The 25,274-nt window shown below is 44.4% G+C and overlaps 1 protein-coding gene across 4 annotated transcripts in view; it reads right to left on the minus strand.

The window, feature by feature from the left end:
• Nucleotides 1-25,274, minus strand: part of CIT (citron rho-interacting serine/threonine kinase) — a 173,750-nt gene that overhangs the window by 92,868 nt on the left and 55,608 nt on the right. For all 4 annotated transcript variants that reach the window (XM_006770293.2, XM_006770292.2, XM_015568162.1 and 1 more), the window contains exon 9: nt 11,231-11,414. In XM_006770293.2, the coding sequence (XP_006770356.1) occupies nt 11,231-11,414 (184 nt within the window). The remainder of the gene's footprint in view (nt 1-11,230; nt 11,415-25,274) is intronic.

Genomic DNA, 25,274 nt, shown 5'->3' on the forward strand with positions numbered 1-25,274 from the left:
ATGTGGTAGAAGGGAAGGACTTCCTTAAAAATGTTTGATCTGTTGTGCCGGGGGTTAGGGGAGGCCAGAGGAAGGTCAGGGGAAAAAAAAGAAAGGGAGACATATGTACTACTATCTGTAATACTTTAAACAATAAAATTAAATTTAAAAAATAAATAAATAAACAAACAAAAATTAAAAAAAATTCTCAAACTTCAATAAATATTTTAGGACTACCACCTATAAGTGGATGTGTATGTGAGATTAGATAGATTGATAGATAGATACACAGACAGACATAGACAGGGATGGTATCTCATGAAAGGTACATGTAAACCAGTGGTTCTCAATCAGGGACAATCTTGTCACCCAGAGGACATTGAGTGACATCTGTAGGTTTTTTTGCTTTCATAATGAGGACTGGAGAGCTATTAACATCTAATGGGTTGAGGCCAGATATGCTGCTCAACATCCTGCCATCCACAGAAGAACCTCCCAAAAGCATTAACCAGCCCAGAATGCCAATTGTGCTGATTGAGAAACCCTGCTGTGGAAGTTACGAAGTTAAGGAAGGTACAATTCCTGTCTTCAAGGAACTAGCAATGTAGGATTGAATTAATGCCACTATCTTTATCACTGATATTAATGCACATTTATCGAGCACTTACTATGTGCCAAGCACTGCTTGGTACTTTATGGGTTACCTCGTTGAGTCTTCCCCACGATTCTATGCAGTGGGTATTTTTATCCCATGACACTGATGCTCAGGAATAGCTTATCCTATGACCTCTACATTTTCCTATATGATGATGATTAGGGTGTGGGTGCAGGATAGTCGAGCTGGGAATTCAAAGTTGGGCTCTGCAACCTAACGGTTTTTGGTTCAAATCCCAACTCTGCCACTTTGGGGTTGCAAGGCCTTGCACAAACGCAAGAAAGGTACCGAAGAGGCTCATAGGAGCGAGGTCACGGAGGAAAGGAAAACCAGGGAGTTGAGGGAAGGTAACTTCTATCTGTGACTGGCTGTGTGCAGTGCTGGGAGGGCAACTCTGAGCCTGAGCCCAGGGCAGCCTGGGTACTGAAGAATATCCACAGCCAGGTTAGTCCACAGCCACCCCCAGAAACAGCTCCGCCCACACTCTTCCTCCATTACTTGGTGGCTCAAGGGTGGTAATTAAATAGGAAACAGCACGGACTTGAGAGGCCCAGGCTGGCTCATGCTCCAGGCTCGATGAGATGCAGTACAATAAGGATGCTAATAAAAGAACATGCAGCCTGCCCACACATTGCTTGCCTACTCCTCCTGGCCACATTTCTGATCCACAGCCAGTTATCCCCATGGAGAGAAAAGGCACTTCTGAGCAGCGCTGCATGCAGCCACCCACCCACACACAGCAGTGCTGTCTCTGCGAGCACGAAGACGAGTTTGGGTCTTCCTTTTCTCCCAGCTTCTATTTTCTAGAAAAATTTACTCTGAAATCGACATCTCTTCCTGATACACATCTGCTTTATAATTACAGAGGCCCAGGGAGTATTAATAGAGGTAATGGCATATGACACAGAGGGAAGGCTGGGCTTCATTGTTATTGCTGCAGCAGGAAGAATGTTTTTATTTTTTTAAATGTGTGAGATGTGACCTAAAAATTGCTTTACATGGAACTTCAACATTTAAGTAAAAATGATAAAATGCAGTTTTCCCAATGTCTATAAATAATCCACATAACTCCAAAAACACCCTTAATAAAGCTATTAACAGAATACTTCATATCAAAAGAGTATACAATCTATACTTCCATTCTAAAAGCAAGTACTTCCCAATCACTACTGTAATAATTGAGATCATGCTTAAGCATCATGCCTCCATTTATTTCCTTAGGAAGAAGAGCCCATGACTGCAGAAGATGCCACCAATTCATAGATCACACATGTCACAAATCACAGATATGCGTGAGCTAACCAAGAATGGGCACTGGAGGCTAAAATAAGGGACTCAAAATTAGCTCAGCTGAGGGCCCTTCTTAATTGTGGCCAATGGCACTAAAAATACATGTCATTGCAAGATGTAGCACGGTGCAAAGAATAAAAAACTCATCAGCATTCTGCTCCCAAAATATACTGGCTTTTAAGATTGGGCATTCTGAAATTTATGAACTAACTTTATAAACCCCTTTTAACATACACAGTGGTGTCCATCATGAACACTTGGAAATATCAAAAATACTGCTGTTCTAAGGAGTTTCAGAGTCTAGCTGGCTTTGGAGCACACCCTAGACACACACAGACACACACACACACACACACACACACACACACAATCAGCAGTGGTCTCCAGTTGAATTAGAGCATTTGCTTTGGAATGATTAGCATATAATTCAAGAATCAGTTATTAAAAATCGTGTTATTAATAAAAGCATAGCATCTCTAATACAGTCCACACCTCTAAGCCAGTGCCTAGCTTTGCAGGCTAATTTCATTGACATACCTGCACCTCTTGTCTGGATGGCTGCAGTAACCCAAGTTACTTCCCTGATTCTAACTCTTGTTGCCCTACTATCCACCACACAACATCACAGGGCCCCTTTGAGAAATAAGGACTGGCTATTCCACATCCCTCCTCAAAATCCTCCAAAGGCTTCCTGCTCATTACAATTACAGGTGCTCCTTGACTTGTGACGGGGTTACATCCCAATAAACCCATCACTAAGTTGAAAATATCATAAGTCAAAAATGCATTTACCACACCTAACCTACTGAACATCATAGCTTAGCCTAGCCTACTTAACATGCTCAGAACACAGTATCCAAAAGAAACAATGGGTATGGGTTGTTTACCCTGTGACGGTATGGCTGACAGGGAGCTACAGTTCGCTGCTGCTACCCAGCATCATCAAAGAGTACTGTACCAGGAAAGACAAGAATTCAAGGTACAATTTCTGCTTCTGCCCCATTTTAAAGTGGAAAAATCATAAGCCAGGGCCATCTGTAGAGCACAATCCAAACCTGAAGGCCCTACCTACCGAAATCCAGACCACGCTCCCCATGCACCCTGAAGCTCAGGCCACTGTCACTCCCCGTCCTTCCCATCGAGGTTCTGATCTCTTCAGAGCCCAACCACCATCTGAAATGTTCCAATTTATGAGCTTATTTATCCTCTGCTCCCCCAACAGAATGCTAGTTTCTTAAGGACAAGAACCCTTTTCTACCTTTTTCATAGTTAGGCCACAAGGCCTAGAACAATATATTTGTTGAGTGAATGAATGAATGATGTGCCAAGAGCTTCTGTGCCCCAGGCCACCTCAGTTCAAAGGTCATGGTGGGACAAAGGAAAACAAAACAAACAGTTTTCTTTGCACGCTGGCATGAGTACTGTTGCTGGCCCTTGCCCAAGAGGTGCCCAATATCAGTTCTGGGACAGCAATGCCGCAATTACATGCACACTTGCCACACTCAAGCACCGTAAAGTGGAGGAAGTGCGTGACATCAGACTGGCCTGTCCTCCTTCCCCGGTGCCGGCTTTCAGACCCCACTTGAAACTGATCCTACCAGAAGCCTCGAGCGTGTTTTACTGACACACCAGAGACTCCGTTCAGAATAAAAAACTGAATGGAGGTATTACGACATCTGTCAGGCACCCCACATGGAGTCTGCTTCTCTCAATGGGCAGAAACCAGCAAGATGTTTTTATAAAGTGGAAGCAGGAAAGACCAGCAAGCCGAAAGCACCCTTAAGCCCATCCTCACCCCTCAATAACAAACATGAAATGAACACTCACCTGCTCCAGGTGCTAGCAACTGTACGCTCCCCACAACAAACCTAACAGACAGGCGCTATTATAACCCCCACTTACACAAAAGGGAGCTGTGGCTGAAAGAAGTTAAATGCCTCGTTCACACAGCTAGCAAGGGTGGAGCTTAGATATGAGCTCTTATCTCTCTGAATCCAAAGCCTGAGCTATATAGCTCATTCAAAAAAACAGAGTGCTTATATCAGCTCTAAAGTTACACGCTGAAAAAGTTGGCCATCCTCTGCCAAATCAAAGTGCAGGAAACGTAAGAAGTTTCACGCTTATTGATCACCACTTTTCTTATCTGTAAAACAATGGGTTATTATTGGGATGAACCGAGGATGTCTGTCATTTGCAATAGCATCTGGTACAGAGTGAATTCTCAGTGAAGTCAGCTCTTTCGCCTTTGTTATTTTTAGGCAACTCTGTAGGTTCTGCATAATCTAGTACAGTCATAACCATTAGAAGCAGGGTCTAAGTCTTAGATCTGTTACTTCCTACAAAACTTCAGAAAAATAACAACATTGTTGAGCCTTAGTCTCCTCATCTGTGAAATGGAGCTAATACCAGCTGCCTCACAGATTTTACGGTGAGGACTTAATGAGATAATGCATGTAAGGCACTCGGCATAGTTCTGGGCACACAGGAAGTACTCAATAGATGACAGGTTCCATTAGCGGTTGAATAAACTGTGCAGAAGAAAACGGTATAATCCCTGGCCACTTTAATCTAATTCAATTTGACAAATGTTCACTGAAGACCTGCCAGGGGCAAGGCACAAGGTAGAAAACACAGTCACTGTCCTCGAAGAGCGTGAGCAGCTTGGCCAGACACAGGGGACAAGAAGGAATGAGGACTGAAAGGCAGGCTGGGTCTTGGCATAGACCAGGCTTGAATACCAAGTCCAGGAGTGGCCGTTAAATCTGTGCGCACTGTCATACTACTGAAGGAGAATGACATCATCCAACCTGTGATTTGGAAGAGTTCCATCTTCTGTGGAGAATGGGTCAGAGCCAGGAAAACTGGAAGCAGAGGAATCAGTTAGGCTACTGCATTAGTCCAAGTGTCAATGGGGGAGGGGAGGAGGACAGAAAGATGGGCATAGATACAAGTGTCATCCTCAAGGCACAACATAGAGGTCTTGGCAACTGATGGGATGTGGGGAGGTGGAAAGAGTTTCAGATGACTCCGTTTTCTTATCTTAGAAGGGCAGGGAAAGTGGTAATTTCTTAAATGAAATGAAGAAGCCACAACTAGCACCTAGTGGCTTACTGAGTGTGTCCGTGTTGGGAGGGAACAGAGGACAGAGATGGTGAGGAACTGGTAGACTATCCTGGCTGGGAGGAAGGGCACGGGGCAAAGAGAGTTAACATCAAGGAACTGAATGAGATCACCAAGAACAGGCTAAAAAGAGCACTGAGGAGGGAACTTCAGAGAATGGTGTGCACGTTTTAAGGGCCTGGAACAGAAGACCAGCCACAGGAGTGAGAATGGCAGAGTTAGAAGAAAAGCCAAGTTTGCAGAAGAAAGTAGAAAATTTCAAGACAAATGTGGCAATTAACGGTATCTAGTGGTGAGGTGGAATCGGTCGCTTCTGAGACAGTCATTTCCATAGAGGTGCAGAGGTTGAGAAGAGGTTGTAGGCTATTCTTTCTAGAAGCTTGTCAGAGAAAAGAAGGAGAGTGAGGTCAGGAGACAAGAGATAAGAGAAACAGAGAGAACAGAGAGAAATTCATTTAGGTAAAGGAAGAGTTGCCAAACTGGCGCACAGCTTGGGAACATACAGCTCCATTTAGTCAATTACTGTCTTCTTAGGGGATCCGAGGCAACCGTGCAAATTAGCATGTGTAGCCCAGCAAAAAAAAAAACACTTGACAGATCTTCTAGAGCCTAATCTTTGGGACTGGGCTGGGATGGTTTGGATCCGCTTTCCTGAAGGTATCTTTAAGACAAGTGAGAAGGCGGCAGAACGGCCCTGCCAGGCCTGCAAGGCAAGCACGCACGGTCTAAATAGAGAACAGAATAAGGCAAGCAGAACAAGATGTGCTCGACTAAGAGAAGGAAGAACTGAATGATCAAGAATAGAGAACCCAACACAACCGAGGGGAACGTTAGACATCTGGTCCAGATAACGGCAGAATGGAAACCATGCAGGACACACAGAAACCATGGGCAGGAGCCAGTTACGTTTTTTTAACCTATTTGGGAAGTACACCTTCATGTACCACAACAGATTCTGTCATTGTTGCTGACTAAAGAAAAAATCAAAACACAGATGAGGCTCTTTACAATAGGGATCTGGGCTGGAATTGGGAAGGAAAACCATTTTTAAGAGAATATTCCCAAGTATTTCAGTAAAAAGGAAGTAGGACTGATTGGAGAGTTCAGGCTATCCTTCACTAGAATAAGCAATCCCAGGAGAGATGACAGGCGGCAGCGTGGAAGTATAAAATGTAGGTTTGAATAGACACGGATCATAGAGTCATCAACAAATGGAGAGCTGCAGCCATAAAAATGATTTGGATCGATTCACCAAATGCTTATTGAGCAACTTGTATATGATCAGCCTGCAGATAGGGTGGAGAACAAGGTCAATGCAGCTCCCTGTCCTTGCCAACCTTAGACCCTAGCAAATAAGAACTCTCAGGGAGAGAATACATACGCATGTGTTGATGAACACACACACACACACACACACACAAGGTAAGAGTGTCTAAATGAGACGAGGAAGAAATCAATCAGAAAAATCCCGGAGCTACACAGTCCACCTACTCAATAAACTCACAGAGATTGAAAACAAAGTCATTTAGCATTTAGGTCGCTTGTTAATTCTCATCCAACCCTGCCCCAAACCCATTCCTTGTCATTCTCCACGTCAACAAGCATGTGAATCTGCCTGGGTTCAAGTCCGGCTGAGCAACTCGGAGCTGTGTGGCCTTGGGCAAGTTACTGACTCGCTCTGTGCCCAGGTTCCTCACATGTAAACTGGGGATGATGATGGTATCTTCCTTGCGGGCTGCTGTGCAGTTTAAATGAGTTGATCTATATAAAGTGCTTAGAACAGAGCCTGGTACAGAGCTGGCACCCTGTAAGGATGAGCTGTTGTTATCACTCTGCCTACCTGAAATCCTGTTCTACATCCCTCTCCACTCATCCAAATCATTGTCTCTTAAAAAGCCAAGTCAAATATTTCACCTTCCACCCGTACGCTTCTAAATTCAGTTCCAGCACACATTTCATGACTGTTTGCCATGCCCAGTGCTCCAGTAAGAGCGGATGAATGAGACCCAGCCCTGCCCTGTGATCACAGCTGACAAGGGAAAATGGACAGACATTCCAACGATGATCATCACTGTAATTTGGCAAGAACTGTGACTGGCATTACCCACTAAGTGTCCCGTCCTGGGCTGCCTGGCTCTCCTGCCACTCCAATTTGTACCAAGATATCTGCAGCAAAGGTGTTTGCCTGGTGCTCCCTGAATTGTTTCACACACATATACTTTCACTTGTACAACCTGATGGAAAGGAACCCGTTCTGGGCCTGGGCCTTCTAATTCTACCCCCCATCCACTCCATCCCAACCACCACCCTCTACCTATAGGTATCGGCAACTGCCTACTAATTTGTGGTTGGTCAGGACGTTCAAGGTTCTCTAGCAGAAAGTTACCAGGGCCTGAGAAGCTGGGTTTCTGGTCTGGTATGACTTTGGACTTTTAATTACTGCTGAGTTCTTCCCATCACCACTTGGCATGAACAGGACTCTGCATTTACAGAATAGAGTATCAGTAGTAACAAAAGTAACAGAAGTGAACGTTTATTGAGACTCTTCCACGTGCCAGGTACTAGATCAAGTGTTTTAAATGCTTCACAGAATCCTCACAACAGCCCCAAGAGGAGGTGGTATCATTACCCCACTTTGCAGTGGAGGAAACTGACATGCAAAGAGGCCCCCGTGGAGCAAGGAAGAGGCACCGAAAACTGGTTCTCTAAGAACCTGGGAAGCAATATGGCAGCCCTTCTTCATTCCCCCCGTGTTTGGATGGCTGGCTCCAAAATGAAATTTCAGACCCACCCGAAAGGAAAGGGAAAGCCCTGAGCGAAAAGAAAGAGTAAGCCCCTTCCTAAACAGCCTCCTCAGACACTGGCATCCCAGAGTCCAGTCCCACTGAGATCCCAGAGCTCCTCTACAATTCCCAGCTTCTCTAACAGCACACAACTGGCCTGTAGAAACTACACAAACTACAGAACCAACTGGCTTCTTCCTTCTAGAGGTGATGCTGAAGGTTTGCAGAAATGCACTGATCCAGCAAGAGCTTCAACAAGGCAGTGCCTCCAACCTCGGAGGAAGGAGAAGGGCCCTAAGGAAACGGACCCGCACTGACGGGGGAGGGAAGAGGGCCGGGACCCGCTTTATTTTGAAAACTTTAAAACACTGATTTCTGTTAATACCCTACTATTGTGAAATCCAAGCAAATAGGAGCTCACAGGAACCACCAGGCAGGCAGAGCTTGGGGACTTGGTTTGGGTTATTGTTAATTAAAAAGAAAAAGGGGATACTTACCCACTCTCCAGCACTAACCAACTTTGCCATAATCCCACCCAAAGACAACCAAAACTAGTTCTGTAGACTCTCTCCTACTCCCTCCAACTCAAGCTGCAAGGAACTCCCACGAAGACTCAGACAGAGAACGCTGAAATCGAGAGCTGTATTAAACCTTAAAAGAATGATGCGCTCAGTGGCTGGCTTAGCAATAGTCTGGGGGCCCAAAAAGGGACCCTAAAAAACAGTCGCAACAAAGTCATCGCTCTGCCAGAGTCTCTGTGAAAATTCCTCATTCATTCAGCCCCACCTCTGAACATTCCATTCAACTCACTGGCAGCAGACCTGGGGTCAATTTACCCAGCGCCGTAGAGCAACATCTGCACTTTCCGCGGTGGTGTGAAGAGTGAGTAACAGCACAGGTAATCAATGTGTGTAAATAAAAACCTGTGATGCTGGAAACCGGGAGGGGAGGAGGAGAAACTCAGGAAGAAACACCAATCCCTGGAGGCGATGGTGATGCCCCCAGAAAATGCCTCCCCCCACCTCCAAGTGAATTTTGTAAATATATATCAACAAACCTGCAGGGGATTCAAAGTAACTCCATCATTGAATCTCTTTTATTGAATTTCTCAATAATAACAATCCAATATGTCCAGGGTCACCTACATCCAACAGGTGGAGTGAATTCCTAAAATGATGTTATAGGTTTTACCTGTAGGGCTGCCCATGGCAGTATAGTCCGAAGGCAAAATCACATTAAAAGACCTAAGATGAAAGAAAATTCTTTCTGATTCCAACCATGAATTGGTATGGAAAAGGCAATGAAGTTTCCCCAAAGACAGGTACTATGATTCCATCTTCCAAATAAGAAATACAGCCTTTTGTTTACATGGACTTTTTCTATTTTAAGAGAATCTTATTAAGCATTCTGTTGGGGCAGGAACAGAAGCTCATTCTATGCTCTAGAGATATAGTCTGAACGACCAAAGGTAAGACAGCATATCTTCAGATACAGTGAGCAATATAAACACAATCTGGGGAAAAGGATCACGGGAAAATTAAATCAACAAATATTCGTCGAGGGCCTGGGCCTTAGCCCTGAGATGCCCTGACAGAGAGCTCCCTTTACTGAGCTTTCGGTGAAAAACGGGAAGATGCAATTACGGTCTTCCTGAAAAATAAGCAATTAATCACACTCTGCTTCAGATTAATTGCTGTGTGCCTAAGATCCCCGTATCATTCTGCCTTTGCCCCTAAAATCTAATTCCCTCGAGTCCTCTCTGGTTTTTCAGATCACTGATTGGCACCCTAAGCAAGCTTCGTTCTGACCTGGCCAGCCCACTCCTGACCAGCACTAGAACTCTCCGCACGCCTCCTTCCAGTCCAATTTGTGACCTTCAGTATGCTGCATGTGTCAAGGTTAAGCTGCCCAGGAACCATGCATCCTTCAGTATCGGGCCTCCACATCTGCCCTGGCTGTGAGGCCAAGTGCAAAAGCTCGCAGCCCTGCTGGGCCATTTCAAATCCATCCGAGGACACATTCAACAGCTAGTTCGCTTTCTGCCTCTCCTCCCATCGTCAGGTCCCTTTGGGGTTGCTGAGCAAATTTAGCCAGAGAGGCACAGCCAACACTTACCGAAATCCAACCCCCAATTTTAAGCCTAGCACCCAGGCAGGGAGGAAGAAGGACCACTTCAGTGCCTTTCTAAATAAAAATCTGTCTCAAATTCAATCGCAGCCCTCAACCCTATCTCATGTCAAGTGCCCAATTCCCCACAACAGTCTGAAATCTTTTCAGGAACATTACTGTCAAAATAGCACCCAAGGGGAGACACCATCCAAGAACCAACATGATATCCCTTCAAATTGATGTCTAAGCTACAAGCACAACAAATTGGAATGATGCTGCCAGGGAGAAAATCAAATTCTGCTCGTCTCTTAAGTGGGCAGCAACTACCTACCCAACATTACCCTGAGAGCCTCCAAGTGAGGAGCCAGGCCGGTCCAGGAACTGCCTGGGAACTCCGCCTCTGAACACAGACTGTCATCGGATCATGAGAGCGAAGCGAGACACTGAGCTCCTGCACCCACAGAGGCTACTGCATTTTAGACAAATTCTGGGAGGCGGAACCCAGGACACTCCCGTCCCAACTGCCACGCTACTGCGTTTCTCATTAGCTTTTTAAAAAACGAAGAAAGACCTCTCATGTCAAGAGGTGGACAGTAATATGTACACTTCCATTTTCTAGTCTCCTGGTCGGTTTGGTTTTTCCCCTGTGAAGCCCAGGTTCTGGGAATCAGTGACTCGCTGCATCACACTCCCTCCCTCCTGGTGGCTCATGGTAGCGGGCTTTCTCTGGCTGCCAGCGCTCTGCCAGCGCCCTGATCTTCAGCAGACTTCGAGCGGAGCCGAGCACAGCTCTGTGAGAGCTCCGGCACAGCCACTTGAAGCTCTGATAGCTAAACCCCTCAGGAAACCCTGAGGCACAGTTTTTAGGTTTTTTTCAGTACAGCCACGATAGCGACCTCCATCTACCCGCCTGAGAGATGGAGACCCAGGTGGACAGACACACAGATGAACAGCACATCTTAGCCCTGCACATTTCTCCTTCCAGCACAGATCTGCACTGCTAGCTATTTCCCACTATCTCCTCCCTCTAAAGAAGACCAAAGACTAGAAAACTAACCCAAAGTACCCAATTGACAATTATGATGCTGCAGACAGGAAAAGGTACCTTAAACAGAGCAAAATGAAAATATTAACAGTCAACCCCTCCCAAGCCCAAACAGGTAAATTGCTTTCCCAATGCAGGCTGGTTAACATCTTTCCCCCACCACACTCCCACCACCCGACCACCACCACCTTGGGGCTCTGTGGGTCTTGCATCAATGCAGGTCCCTTAGAAAGTCAAATTCTCACTTACTCAGATCTACCAAGAATCCCCAGTGCCTTGCTGTATGAAAACCCCACAAACGGCAGTTCTTCGCCCGAGAAGCCTGAGGGGTTCAACTGGCACGGAGAGGATGAAACCCACGAATTCTTCTCTGGTTCATCAAAATTGGAGGTGTCATCATCAGACTTGAGGGTGGGAACGAAGGGGGGAGGAGCTGGTTAAAGAAAAACAAGAAGAAGGTGGGGAGAGAGAGAAATTCAGCCAGATTGCACACTGTTGCGGAGAAAATCCTGACTCCCTCAGCGTTTGCGATGGCACTGCAGCGCCTGCTTTCAATCTAGCTCGCACAGGCAGCCCCTGCCTGGGCTGGCTCTTACAGCAACAAGAGATTAACCCCTTCTCTGCCAACATGGCCACCCACCCGCAGACAGGCTGCCTTCTCTGCTGGGAGAAACTCAAACAGGTCAGTCGGTGGAAAGAAAGCACTTGGGAAACTCATGTGAGCAGGCTGCTCATGGCTGAGATCTCCAGAGAGCGCATACAGAGCATCGGCGGGGGTGCCAGCACGCCCGATGACCTAAACCTATGCATTTCCTCTTCCAGACAGGTCTGCATTATTAATATTTAGGGCTATTCACTGAAATAGGCTGAAATAAGATGGAATTTCGTGGATCAGCCGGAATGAGAGGGAGGAACAGGAAAGAGGATTTGGGAGGTATGTAACTCCTGTTAGGATAGCACTGCAGTCTAGCTCATTCATATCCAGATGAGTACACACGGAGCTCTTATTAACCACTTTTTTTTAAGTTAATTTCCCCTTCTCCCCAGCTCAAGCATGCCTCCCCCCGTCCCCAAACCCACCGCAGTTCAATCAGCATAATGAAACACAAGCCAAATAAAGTTCTTCCCCATGATTTACAGCACCCCTGCGCTGGCGGATGCACCGGATGCACCGAAGGACATCAGCGTCCTACCTCGTTAAGGCATGACTCCAGGCCAGGGGCATCTTACATCTTTCTCCACTCAGTGCAGACCTACTCAACTCTCTCGAAGTCAGGGAGGTGGAAACTCATCCATCCGTCACCAGGAGGCTGCCCATGGTGGTGGGCTCCCAGGGGTGCAGCCGGCCAGAAGCGTTACCATGGCTGCAGGCTGAAGCATCTGAGGCAGCCTGGCCCAGCGAGGTGGTGAGCTGGGCATCACATCCCCCGCAGTGCAGGCTTCATGCTCCCCACTCTGTGCGTGCTCTGGCTGTGACCCCACCTGGCTGCCTGCGTGGCAGGGGCCAACGCTGATCTGAGTGACAGAGCAGCATGAGTCACTGCCGGAGCTGGCTACAGCGCCCCCTAGGACAGTTGTCACAGCCCTTCACAGTCCAGACTTGTTTAACTCCTTGTTTCCTGGACAAAGCCGTGTGCCAGATCTGATCAGCAGTCTGTTTTCTGTTTACAGACTCAAAAGACTCTGGCCGTTTCCAAAGTTCCCCAGTGACAACAACATCTGCAGCAGCACTGGGAAGTAAATGGAGCAGTGGAGGGATGTGGAGGGCGGAGGAGAGGAAAGGGGTCTGGCTGCTCCCAGGAAGTGCAAAAGAGCATTCTCAGAGCTGCAGGTGCATTGAGATGAAAATGTAAAATGTGCACTGCCAGGAAATTATTTAACACCTCTAAGCTCTCAAGAGAATTTAAATGTTCTCTGTTAGTATCGGAATCTACTCGCTTAATACTTTAAAAATTAGCTGATGGGGGAAAAAATTACACTGAATGCTTCAGCCTACATCCCATGCATACTTCCATCAACACAGCTTCAAATCAAATCTGATTTCAATTACCCAATACCTTTCTTTAAGCAAAAAAAAAAAAAAAAATTTTAATGAAGCGACATCTCATAAGAATCAAAAAGAGTTTTCCATCCTAAAATAAGGAAACTCAGATAAAGACAAGAAATGTATGAAGGGAGGTTTGCAGATGATAATAACATGGAAGCATCGTGGTTATGGCACATACTTTGGGATCTGAGTGGATTCAAGCTTTACCACTTAACAGCTCTGTGACCTTGGGAAAGTCACTTAACCTCTCTGAGTCTCACTTTCAATACAGAGATAACTTCCTCAAAGGGCTGCTGGGAGGTTTAAGTGAGAATAATTTGTATAAAATGCCTGTACAGTTCTCAAGACACAGTAAGCACTCCATAAAGACTGCCTACTATACTACTGTTGTTATATGAGACACATGTTTATGACAGATGCTAGTTACTGAAGTCCAGTGAGATACAGCAGAATCTATGTTGAATATTCTTCTTTCCTGCACATGACACCGACACACTCATGCAGATGTTTGTGCTAATCATCTTATATCATTTAATTCCTAACAGAGGTTTAATACCCTTCCCACTATATCCTAATCCAGCGGTTGCCAACATTTCGGACCTTGCGGACCACCACTGGTCCACGGAGCACCGGTTGGCGACCACTGTTCTAATCTATCTTTAGGAGACTAAGATAGAATTTCACTTCTGAGTGAGGAGTATGATCAATATAGGGGTAGAAATAATTATGATTTAGAAATTCCATACTATAACATAAGAGTCCTCTTTAAAACTCCATCATGCTCAAAGGTAGCCCATCTGGTCAAGATTTAAAAAAGGGTCAGATAAGCTGCAATAAAAAGAAGTCACCATGAAATATACCCGCTGATAACATGTGAGATATTCACAGGACAGATTAAAAGCCAGGGATGTAAACCTCCAGACAGGTAGTAGCTGAGTGCAACAGGAAAGTGAAAAGAAGAGCCTCTGGGAATCACATGTGGGCAGGGAGAAGAGCCAACGTCTCAGGTCAAGAGAAGTGGGGACACTGGAAACTGAAAGTGATGGGGATGCTCACCCTTGACCAGGGCCCTTTAGGGGGAAAGACACAGGGTGACTACTAACTCTGTAAAACCTGGGGAGAGTGTCTGCATTCACAGTGTCCTGAACGGTGTGGGAGCTACAGGGCAAGAAATGAGCATTGACACTGGTCCAGGATCACTGAGTCCTTAGGGTACTCACAGGCACAAGTGGAGAATAACTTGTAGGGACACTCTCACAACCCAGGAGACACACACACACAATCCCTACTGCAAATGAGTTCACAATGAAAAAGGAAAAACAATCAGCTACACATAACAAGGAAAAAGAGACCATCCAGACTACCATGAAGGAGCATCAACAGATATAATGGGAAAACCTGCCCTCCAAAAACTGCAGATAAAGGACAATCTAAAATGGACCATAAAAAAATTTGTAATTTATTATCAAGGTAAATGAGTAAAAATTCTAATAAAAAAACAAAATACTCTGAAAAAGGACCAACCACATTTGAAAGGAAGCAAGTGAAACTTATAAAAATGAAAAGTATTTATTACTGAATTTAAAGCTAAAAATTTATTGGATGCATTAAATAAAAGATTAGACACGGCTGAAGAGAAAATTAGTGAACTGGCAGTTAGATCTAAAGACAACACGTGGACTTATGCTTCCAAAGTGCAACCTGTAGGCTGGCAACATGAGCATCGCGGGGAAGTTAGAAATGCAGAACCCCAGGCCCTGCCCCATGCCCAGGGAATCAGAAGCTGCATTCTGACAAGATGCGCAGGTGATTCATGAGCATGCTGCAGCTGGAAACATGCTCCTAATGAATGCAACACACAGACAGAGAAGACATGAGAGGTCAAAGGACAGAGAATGACAAGGTTCAATACACATCTAATTGCAGCACCAGATGGAGTGAGCAGCAAACAATCAAAATCTAGATGCCATATTCTAAAAGGATCCTGTAAAATTTGGCCAAGTCTAAAGACCACCAAGTATGTGAGCACATCTATCTTGGGGAACTAATTCTCCTTTTCCTCGTCCATTATGGAAAATGGCCCTTGTTTGATCCTAATAAACTGTAATATTTTTTGCTTTAAAAAAGGTAGTAAGCCCTGGCTGGATGACTCAGTCCCATACACCAGAAGGTTGCAGGTTTGATCCCTGGTCAGGGAGCATACAGGAAAGCAACCAATCGATGCTTCTCTCTCACATCTTTCCCTCCCCCCATGCCCTCCCCTCACCTCTCTCTACCTCTCTCCAGCCTCCTCTTTCTAAAATCAATAAGCATGTCCTCAGGTGAGAATTTTTTTAAAGTATTCATAGGTCATTGGATCTGTATCTATGTTGATGGAGTCTGAGAATATAGCATACTGCTAGAACATAGTAGGTGCACAATAAATACTTACTGAACAGACATATAATTAAATGACTAGGAAATACCTCTTGCAAAGAGAGTACATAGCCTAATACAGGCTGGGAGAAAGGACTTGATGTTTGAGTTAAATAAAGAGGCTTTAGGGCCTCTTTATTTAAGGTGGAGATTGTTCTGTCTGAAAAATATGTTAATGAGTGCCTATATTATTTTCTGATACAGTATTACAAAATCATCACCTCCCCCCCAACACACCCACCACAATCAATAATGACAAATAAGAAGCCACAAATTAAGATCTATTTTTCATTGGCAAAAGCCACTAAGAAAAAATAGAAAAATATGTTTTCCTACAAATTTTTAAGTAAATGAGCTTGTGCTTGAGGTCACATCAGGGCACTTTCTCCTTGGTGGCAGGGGCTATCCAAATAAGTTCTGAAGGGTTGTTTTTTTCCCTCCAGTTATATAAGATAGATGGCAAAACAAGGCTTTCAGAAACAAAGAGCTATTTTTAGAACTATAGTTAATCTCTTTCCTATAAATTCTCTTTTTTTTAAGTCCTGACATTCATTAGAAGCTTTGAGGGGCGAAAAATTTATTGCCTTCAAAAGTATTCAAAACATAGCCCTGGTCAGTTTGGCTAAGTGGTTAGAACGTCGGCCCTCGGACTGAAGGGTCATGGGTTCAATTCCAGTCCAGGGGACATACCTCATTGCAGGCTCAATCCCCAGCCTTGATCGGGGCATGTGCAGGAGGCAACCAATCAATTTGCCTCTCTCACATCCATGTTCCTCTCTCTCTGTCTCTCTCCCTCCCCTCCACTCTCTCTAAAAATCAATGGAAAAATATCCCTGAGTGAAGATTAACAAAAAAACACACAAAAGATTTTCTAATTTTGTTGCTGTGCCTATCATCTGCTTTCCCCACCGGAACACCAGCTCCATGAGGGGAAAGACTGTGCTGTGTTCACCATGACACACCTCACACCTACAGCAGTACCTGGCTGTCCTTGTTCCATGTTTAATATCTGGTTTGAAGGAAGGAATGAATAATAAGAGCCATAGATGTGGGATAATTTCTTAGACCTAAAGGGTTATTTCATGCAATATGCCACTTTAGGAGACCCAATTTAGTCATGAAGAATTGACACATAAAATCTATATATATATATATAAAAGTGTAATATGCAAATCGACCGGGCAGCAGAACGAAGGGTCGGTAGAACCACTGGTCACTATGACCACCAGAGGGCAAACGCTCAATGCAGGAGCTGCCCCCAACCCGCAGGCCCCAATCGCTTGATGGGGAACGGGGAACCGGGGGTGGGTGACGGCGGATGTGGGTGGTGCCAGGCCAAGGCAAATGCAAGGGCCCTGACTGCCCTGCCAGTCGCCCCATACACAGAGGGCGACCGGCGTCAGGGGTGGGGGCAGGGGCCAAGCTGCCGGCAGCCGAGGAAGATCGGCCCTGATCACAGGCCAGGCCTAGGAACCCTACCCATGCACAATTTTTGTGCCCTGGGCCTCTAGTATGTAAATAAAAAAACCTGAGCCTAGACATGGCTCATAAAACTCCTATGACTTTTAATCATCACTGTGGTCACAGATATTGGTGCTGAGTTGTGTGTGGCAGAGGTAGAAGATGAATAACAGCCAACACGGTGTCATAAAGGACAATGGCACATAAATCAATATAATGAATCAGGACTGTGCCTGAAACATAGTGGGCATTCAATAATATTAAATCAAAAACATTTGCAACTTTATTCCATCTACCATGAAGTCCTGCACCTTAAAAAAGCACTACTTAGCCCAGGCTGGGTAGCTCAGTTGGTTAGAGCATCACCCCGGTATGCCAAGGTCATGGGTTCAATCCCCAGTCAGGGCACATGCAAGAATCAATCAATGAATGCATAAATAAGTGGAACAACAAGTCAATGTTTCTCTCCCCCCCCCCACCCACATCCCTCCCTTTTTCTCTCTCCAAAATCAATCAATAAATAAAAATTAAAAAACAACAACTACTTAGTCTGGCCATGTGGCTCAGTGGTTGAGCATCCACCTATGAACCAGGAGGTCACTGTTCGATTCCCAGTCGGGGCACATGCCCAGGTTGCGAGCTCAATCTCCAGTAGGGGACGTGCAAGAGGCAGCCAATCAATGATTCTCTTTCATCATTGATGTTTCTACTATCTTTCCCTCTCCCTTCCTCTCCGAAATCAATAAAAATACATTAAAAAAACACTACTTAACTAATTAAGTAGTTGATATGTTCAAACCTATCAGGAAGACTACAAAAAAATAAGCTATCTTTCAGTTCCTTAAAATCTGAGGTGCCACTGGGATTGCACTTACCCGAGTTAAAAACACAGAACTGCAAAATAAGTGAAAGGGAAGCAATTTCTGTTGTTTAGAGGTCAGGCTATAGGTGTGAATAGTCAAGAATACATCAGTGGAGTGAGAGCGAGTTTTGAAGACGGGGATACAGGAAGTTTTGTGTGTTCCTGAAGGGAAGTGTCATGGAGGTGAATGAATCTCAAGAGTTGAGGTGTCTTTGTGGCTGAAGTGCGGGGAAGAGTGCTACTTTAGATAAGCCACAGAGCGGCTGCCTGAGAGGCTGTGGGTAATGAGGCTGCAAAGTCCGTGAAAGGGAAATCTTGGCTGCACCTCGAAAGGGGGGATCCTGGCTTGGGCTGACAGGAGGGATTATTAGAGCCAGTCTTAGAGTGCTGCGCTGGTGTCAGCTCCTGAGACTGCTATGATCGTTTCCGTAGTGATAGTTGGAAGAGGTCGAAGCCAGAAACCTCTAAAGGACAAGTCTCCAATAGTCAACATGACAAATTCTACCCAAAGTAAGTGATAACAGAAACAGACGCGGTGTGGGTTAACAGGAGACGGGCAACAGAAAGAAAAGGCAAAATGTAACAACTGATGCAAGGGCAGTATTTGTTACCATTTTAAAAATATCAATGACCAGCTCTAATTCCAAGGGAAAAGGGTTACGATAGAAAGAGGAAGCTAACCCAATATCAGAGGTCTCCTGAGAATGAACCAAGAGAGTAAGTCAGGGGATAGGCAAATAGAGCTAATTACTAAATACACAGAAGTAACGGAGCCCATGAGAACAGGTTATATTCCTTACAGCCTCCAGGTGGGAGGCAATCAGATATAATTCATCCAAATGATACAATGTATAAGTTATTCAAAAAGAAGACAAATCATAACTAGTTCCAATAGAGTTAAGTAAATTAAAAGTTATCCCATCTCTTTACTTCCCAAAAGAGTCATAAAAAGACTTTAGGGCAGTGGTTCTCAACCTTCCTAATGCCACGACCCTTTAATACAGTTCCTCATGTTGTGGTGACCCCCAACCATAACATTATTTTCGTTGCTACTTCATAACTGTAATGTTGCTACTGTTATGAATCATATCTGATATGCAGGATGTATTTAGGCGACCCCTGTGAAAGGGTCGTTCAACCCCCAAAGGGGTTGCGACCCACAGGTTGAGAACCGCTGCTTTAGGGCAATGTTGATTTGGCTGGTGATTTTCACAATGTAGCTTCCAAGAAAATGAAAAGGAAGTTAGCTACTGGAGTGTGCTTTCGTCACTCCATCGCCAGGTGCTAGTCTGGCTGCCAGCTGCTGAGCAGAGTTCCTCTCTGATGGCAAAGACGAGATCTCGAGGGGGCTGTGAGCTCTGTCTGAAACTCACCATTCTCAAAGCCATGTCCCTCCTGGGCTACTTACTGGCAAGTTCTTGGGTAACAGCTTACGCTCCCCACAGAACTGTACGTCAGAGACACTTCCTCTCAGTTCTGGTGGCACTTGAACCAGATTTCGAACTCTTCCTTTTGCTTTGCTTCTCCCTTCCCTCTCAATCTAGGTGCTCAGTGGCCTGTGACACATCTACACAGGCTAGAAAACACTCCAAAGACGACCTGTTCACACTGCAGCTGGGCATTTCTCTGCAAAGTGGGGTTTGGATAGATCCAGTTTGGGACCCAGGTGGAAGCCCCAGACTATACTTTAAACAAAAGCACATGAGCTGGTTCATCGGCTTCCATTCCCTCTGCTCACCCTCAGTTCCAACAACTCAATTACTTACAGCCAAGAACACACTGGAGTTGATTCATTCTTTGCTGCCCTCAAGACTCTGTAGTATCCTTTCCTCCAACATTTTCAAATTTTATTTTTAAATTTTTTGCTATGAAAACTTTCACATGCTCAGAAGCAGTAAGGTAGAAAAATGAATTCCCATGTGCCCATCACCTTCCATTGCATCTCACCCCACCCCTACCTTGTCTGCATGCTTGTTGATTATTAAAGGCAAGCCCCTGCGATCCTATCGTTTTGCCCATCATTACTGCAGGAGATATCTCTAAGCCAGGGTTTCCCAGCTGTTTTGTTGTAGGGGGCTGCCAGGTGTATTATAGGTTACCCGTATCCACAACTTAGACCCACTAATGCCAATAGCACCTCCAGTCATAACAACCAAAAATGCCTCCAGACATTTCTAAATGTCCCCTGGAGGGCAAAACTGCCCTCATTTGAGAACCACTGCTCTAATAGAAAAGGACTTACACACACACACACACACACACACACACACAATACTGTCACGCACCCAACAAAGTTAACAGCAACTCTTCAACATTTTCTTATACCATGTTTGTGTTAGACTTTCTCCAATTGTCCCAAAACTGTTTCTTTCTTTTTTTAAAAATATATTTTATTGATTTTTTTACAGAGAGGAAGGAGAGGGATAGAGAGTTAGAAACATCAATGAGAGAGAAACATCAATCAGCTGCCTCCTGCACACCTCCTACTGGAGATGTGCCCGCAACCAAGGTATATGCCCTTGATCGGAATTGAACCTGGAACCTTTCAGTCCGCAGGCCGACGCTCTATCCACTGAGCCAAACCGGTTAGGGCCCAAAACTGTTTCTTTACAGTTGGTTTGTTTGAAGCAGGATCCAACCAAGGTTCATAGGATCACAAGGTTCCTACACTGATTCAGCTGGTGTACCACCTAATCTACACCATTTAATGCTATTTATTGGTTTAAGAAACTGGATCACATGTCCCTATAAAATTTCCCACATTCTGCACTTGGTTGGTTTTACTCTTGTGACTCGTTGAACATGTTTTCTGTCCTGCATGTCTCCTATAAACTAGCAGTTAAATCCAGGGCCTTCTGTATATTCATATTCAATTCTTTTGGCAAGAATACTCCCAGGGTGTGTTGGCTACATACTAGTGCATGATATTAGAGGGCACAGGATGTCTGCTTGTCTCCCTTCTTGTGATGTTAAGAAAGACCCAATGAAAAGGGTTCCAACGATATCAGCCTGATGCCTCCACCATAAAGGTCCCTCCAATCTTTCAATGAATGGTCACTGATGACCACTGCCTACAGCCATTATTTCATTAAGGGCTACAAAATAGTGATTTTCTAACTGTCACTCCTTCTGCACTTATTACCACATCAACAATTTGGTTACCCTAGAAGATAGTTCGAATAGGAAGGGAAGATAAATGCTTGGGTGTTTCCCTATATTTAGGAACATTCAGAGTAATGAGTTGGAGGGTGGGGGCCCTCAGTCATGAACAGAAATAACCAATAAGATTTCTTTTTCAGTTATTGGTGTGAAGTCATGAATTTTTATATAGTTGATGCCTTCACTGCAGTCTTTTCGATGCTCCTCTTGTCCCACCTTAGACCAGAGAAGCCCCTCTACTAGATATTCTTGCCAAAAAAAAAGTCAAATCAGAATCCATTTTAGTTTTTGGAGCTGCCTTCCAGTTTACAGGGGCTGGAAGAGCAAATACAAAACCACCATCATACCAACTGAGAAAGCAGAGACAAAAGTGGGGATGTTCTATAAGACAATGACCTCATTTCATCAAGTCAATGACATGGGGAAAAAATTTTTTTAATGTAATCCCATCTCCATAGCTGACTATATTCCAAGATATGAGTGACTTTACATCCAACTGGAGTGTTGGCAAGATGTAGAGAAACTAGATTTCTCATACTCTGTCAGCAGGAGTGTAAAATGGCACAACCACTTTAAAAAACTTTCTTAAAAAGTTAAGCATACATCTACGATCCAGCCATTCCACTCGTGGGCATTTGTCCAAGACAAGTGAATGCATGTGTCCATAGACTTGTACACACGTGTTCATAGAAGCTATATTTCAAATAGTCAAAAACTAGAAACAACCCAAATGTCTATCAGCAGATGAAAGGGTAAACAAATTGTGGTATATCCATACAATGAACTACTACTTAGCAATAAAAAGAAATGAAATAATGATACGTCCTACAATGTGGATGAATCTCAGAATAATTATAAATGAAAAAAGCCGGATAAAGTAAGTACATATTGCATGGGGTAGTATAAAGTTTAGAAAATATAAACTGGAGTGACAGAGGCAGGTCAGTCATGGTCTGAGGGCAAGGGAAGGGAGGGGGAGAGGCGGTAGAGAAGAGTTACAAGGGGCATGAGGAAACGTTCGGGGTGATGGATATGTTCATATCTTGAGGCTGGTGATGGTTTCACAGGTGTATACATACGCCAAACTTAAGTGCACACTTACAATGCATGTACTTACTGTGCGCCTATTCTTCCCCAATAAAGCTGTCTCCGACCATTGGGAAGGGAGAATATTTTGTCCCCAAGTCTCTCCTGGTCTAAGAAGCTTCCACCCAGGCTCCTTCACCCCATGAGGTAGGCGTGTAGAATAAACGCATGTAGTCTCACCCTTTAATTCTCCCCTCCCCCAAGGAAGGACTTGGACATTCAGCAGGCTGTTTTAGTGGCTCACAGGGTTGCTGCAAAAACAAGAACCAGGCTTACCACTTCCTGTTTTATTGTCCATGTCCAGATGCAGCAGGCACTCAACCAAGTGACCACGCTGTCCTCCTTATTTCCATCACGCCTACTGCGCAAGGCCTCCCAGTCCACGAGGGAAGGCCTCCATTCTTCTCTGTTCAATAGGGTAGGTGAATTTAACAGACCCCTAGGTCGAAGGTTACTGAGCACTTGCCTTGCCAAGAATAAAGTGGATGTTTCCGTCCCTATCTGGCTACCAGTTCTTTGTGTGTGTCCTTTGTTAGTCAGAATTTTGAGGGACAGAAGGGTGGGTCTTAGAACCCAAGGTGTCAGTGCTATACCTTTCCTTTCTATCAGCAGGGATCAACAGAGTTGGCCACACTTTTCTCTGAAGTGAGACACTGAAAATCATGGCCACGCCCTCAGTCATGAACAGCCTGGACCTCCCTGTCTTTGTCCCAGGCTTTAATCTCTTTGACTCCTGCCAACTGCCCTCTTTAATTCTATCCAGACGTCGCCCTCTGAATATGTACGTAAATGCAATCACCACACTTCACAGAGCTGACTGGGAAGTTGGCTGCTGAATACAGTCCCAGATGTTTAATATAATTTTGAATCTTTGGCCAAATCATTTCCATGATTGTTTGGTTGTGGAAGGTTTTCTGGCAAGTGAGAATTTAAGGGCTATGGATTCCAATTTATGGGCTTTCTCTACAAACCTATTTCCTGTTTCCCATCTTCTCCCAGAAAAGGCACTAATTTACCTCGTTTAGAGTAGATTAACTGAACTGGAACTTAGCATTGCATTGTTGGCTTACACGAAGAGGCACTATAGGCAGAATCATAGGGAAGTCCCCAGGGCACGTATTGGAAGGATGTGGCCCACCATGTCACAAGGGGTCTCATTTATGGGGAAATTCCTCAAGGCTCAGTATTCAGAAAATCAAATCTTTTCTGAGCAAACTATTCTGGGTCTCTTTCTCATGGAACTGAGGTTCGTGGGACTGTTCATAATATTTTCTGCTGTGGCCACTAGAAGGCTAAGAGTACCAAATCTGTCTTCTAGCAACTTGACAGGCACTTGCTTGTTTTCACCTTTGACCCTGATTTTATTTCCTTACCCTGATATTTCTACCACCCAGATTTCTACATTTATTTTGTATCCTTTTAATACTGCAATTATAACTAAAATAAGTTTGTTTCAACTTATCTTGGAATAAAGTGAAATATTACATATGTTTAACATCTGCATGTAGCTTCTAGAATGAAATCCTATTATTTTAATTCATAAGCATTTAGCTCTTTTTACTCTATTTTACCTTGTCAATGACTTACTCTCTAAAAAAAGAACAGCCCTCAAGAGACACATCAATATCCACCTGTATATCCCATAGACGGTAAGAGCTTCTGACTACATGTCTTCATTATTCCTTCTTTAGGTTTTTGCAGGTGGTCCAGTAAGTTGTGTTTCTGCCATCACTCCTATAGCATCCCCCCTCTTTCTACCCTCCTTATACCAGTTCCCCAAGCAGCTCCTTTCCTCCCTTCCTCCTGCCCCTGAAGTGACTGGGTGAGTGTCTGACAGGGAGATACTAGTACATTTAAGGGGCCACCCAAGGCTAACAGAGAAGTACATCTACCACCATCCTCAAACTATTTTATAAAACAACACATGTCCGGAAGCCTGCTCAAATGATAGGAGACCTTAAAAAGGCTCAAAACACACACACACACACACACACACACACACACACACACACTGCACAAGCCATTGAGAGAATGCTATCTGAAAAACAGAATACTAAAATAAATAACTGAAATATTCATATTAAAACCGTAAGTGGCTTTTCATTTGAGAAGAAAGCACTGCTCATTTGAAATCAATAGTCAGAGTGGCAAATTCAAAGGATAAACACAGTAGGGTTTTGCAAAGGCTTTCCCCTCATTTATTCCAATGATGCAGGAAAATAACCTGACAATAAATACTCCTGAATTCTTGAGAGGCAGTATAATGATGCTGTTAAGAGTACAGGCTGTGCTGTCGTTTATATTAACAGAAAATATTATGGAAAGTTATACAAAAATTTGGCAGTAGTGGTTCACTGTAGGGAGAGGAACTGGGTGTGTGGTGGGAAGGAGATGTTTTTCATTGTATAACCTTCCCTGACACTGGAATGTTTTACCAGGGACTGTACTACTTCTCAAATAAATAAAAGCTAAGAGAGCTTGGAGTCAGGGAGATCTGATTTGACTTCTGCCACTGCCAACGCCTGGCTCGGTGACCTTCACCAAGCGGCTTCATCTCTTTAGGCCTTAGCATCCTCACCTGTGCTGTGGGACTAATCATTGTACCTGTCTCACAGAGATGTGGGGAGAAGTAAATGAAACAATAACATGCATAAAGTATTTTGCAGAGCCCTTAGCACACAGCAGGTGCTCAATAAATGGCATGGCAGTATAATACGCAAATAAAAAAGTGTTAATGATGAAAAACTGAATCCATCCTTAATTAAAGGTAAATATAAAATGACAGTTAGCTGCGGTGTGGGAAGGCATAAAACTGCCTTTTTACAACCATTTGCTATCAGCAGGTGAAGATTAAGTTAAACCACCATCTTGAAAGTCATGAAGGATATAAAGCCCATCTGAGGGAGAACTTTCAATTCCTCAAAAGCAGAACCTAAAATTTGGCATTTCTAAGCACTTCCATCCACCCATTGAAGTTCTTAGCCAAAAAGCAGTTTCCCCCTAGCCCAGGGGTGGGCAAACTTTTTGACTCGAGGGCCACAATGGGTTCTTAAACTGGACCGGAGGGCCGGAACAAAAGCATGGATGGAGTGTTTGTGTGAACTAATATAAATTCAAAGTAAACATCATTACATAAAAGGGTATGGTCTTTTTTTTTTTTAGTTTTATTCATTTCAAACGGGCCGGATCCAGCCTGCGGGCTGCAGTTTGCCCACTTCTGCCTGCCAGCCTGATCACCCCCTAACCACTCCCCTGATGGCCTA

This window comes from Myotis davidii, unplaced genomic scaffold, assembly GCF_000327345.1.
Source record: "Myotis davidii unplaced genomic scaffold, ASM32734v1 scaffold803, whole genome shotgun sequence".
Classification (NCBI taxonomy): domain Eukaryota; kingdom Metazoa; phylum Chordata; class Mammalia; order Chiroptera; family Vespertilionidae; genus Myotis; species Myotis davidii.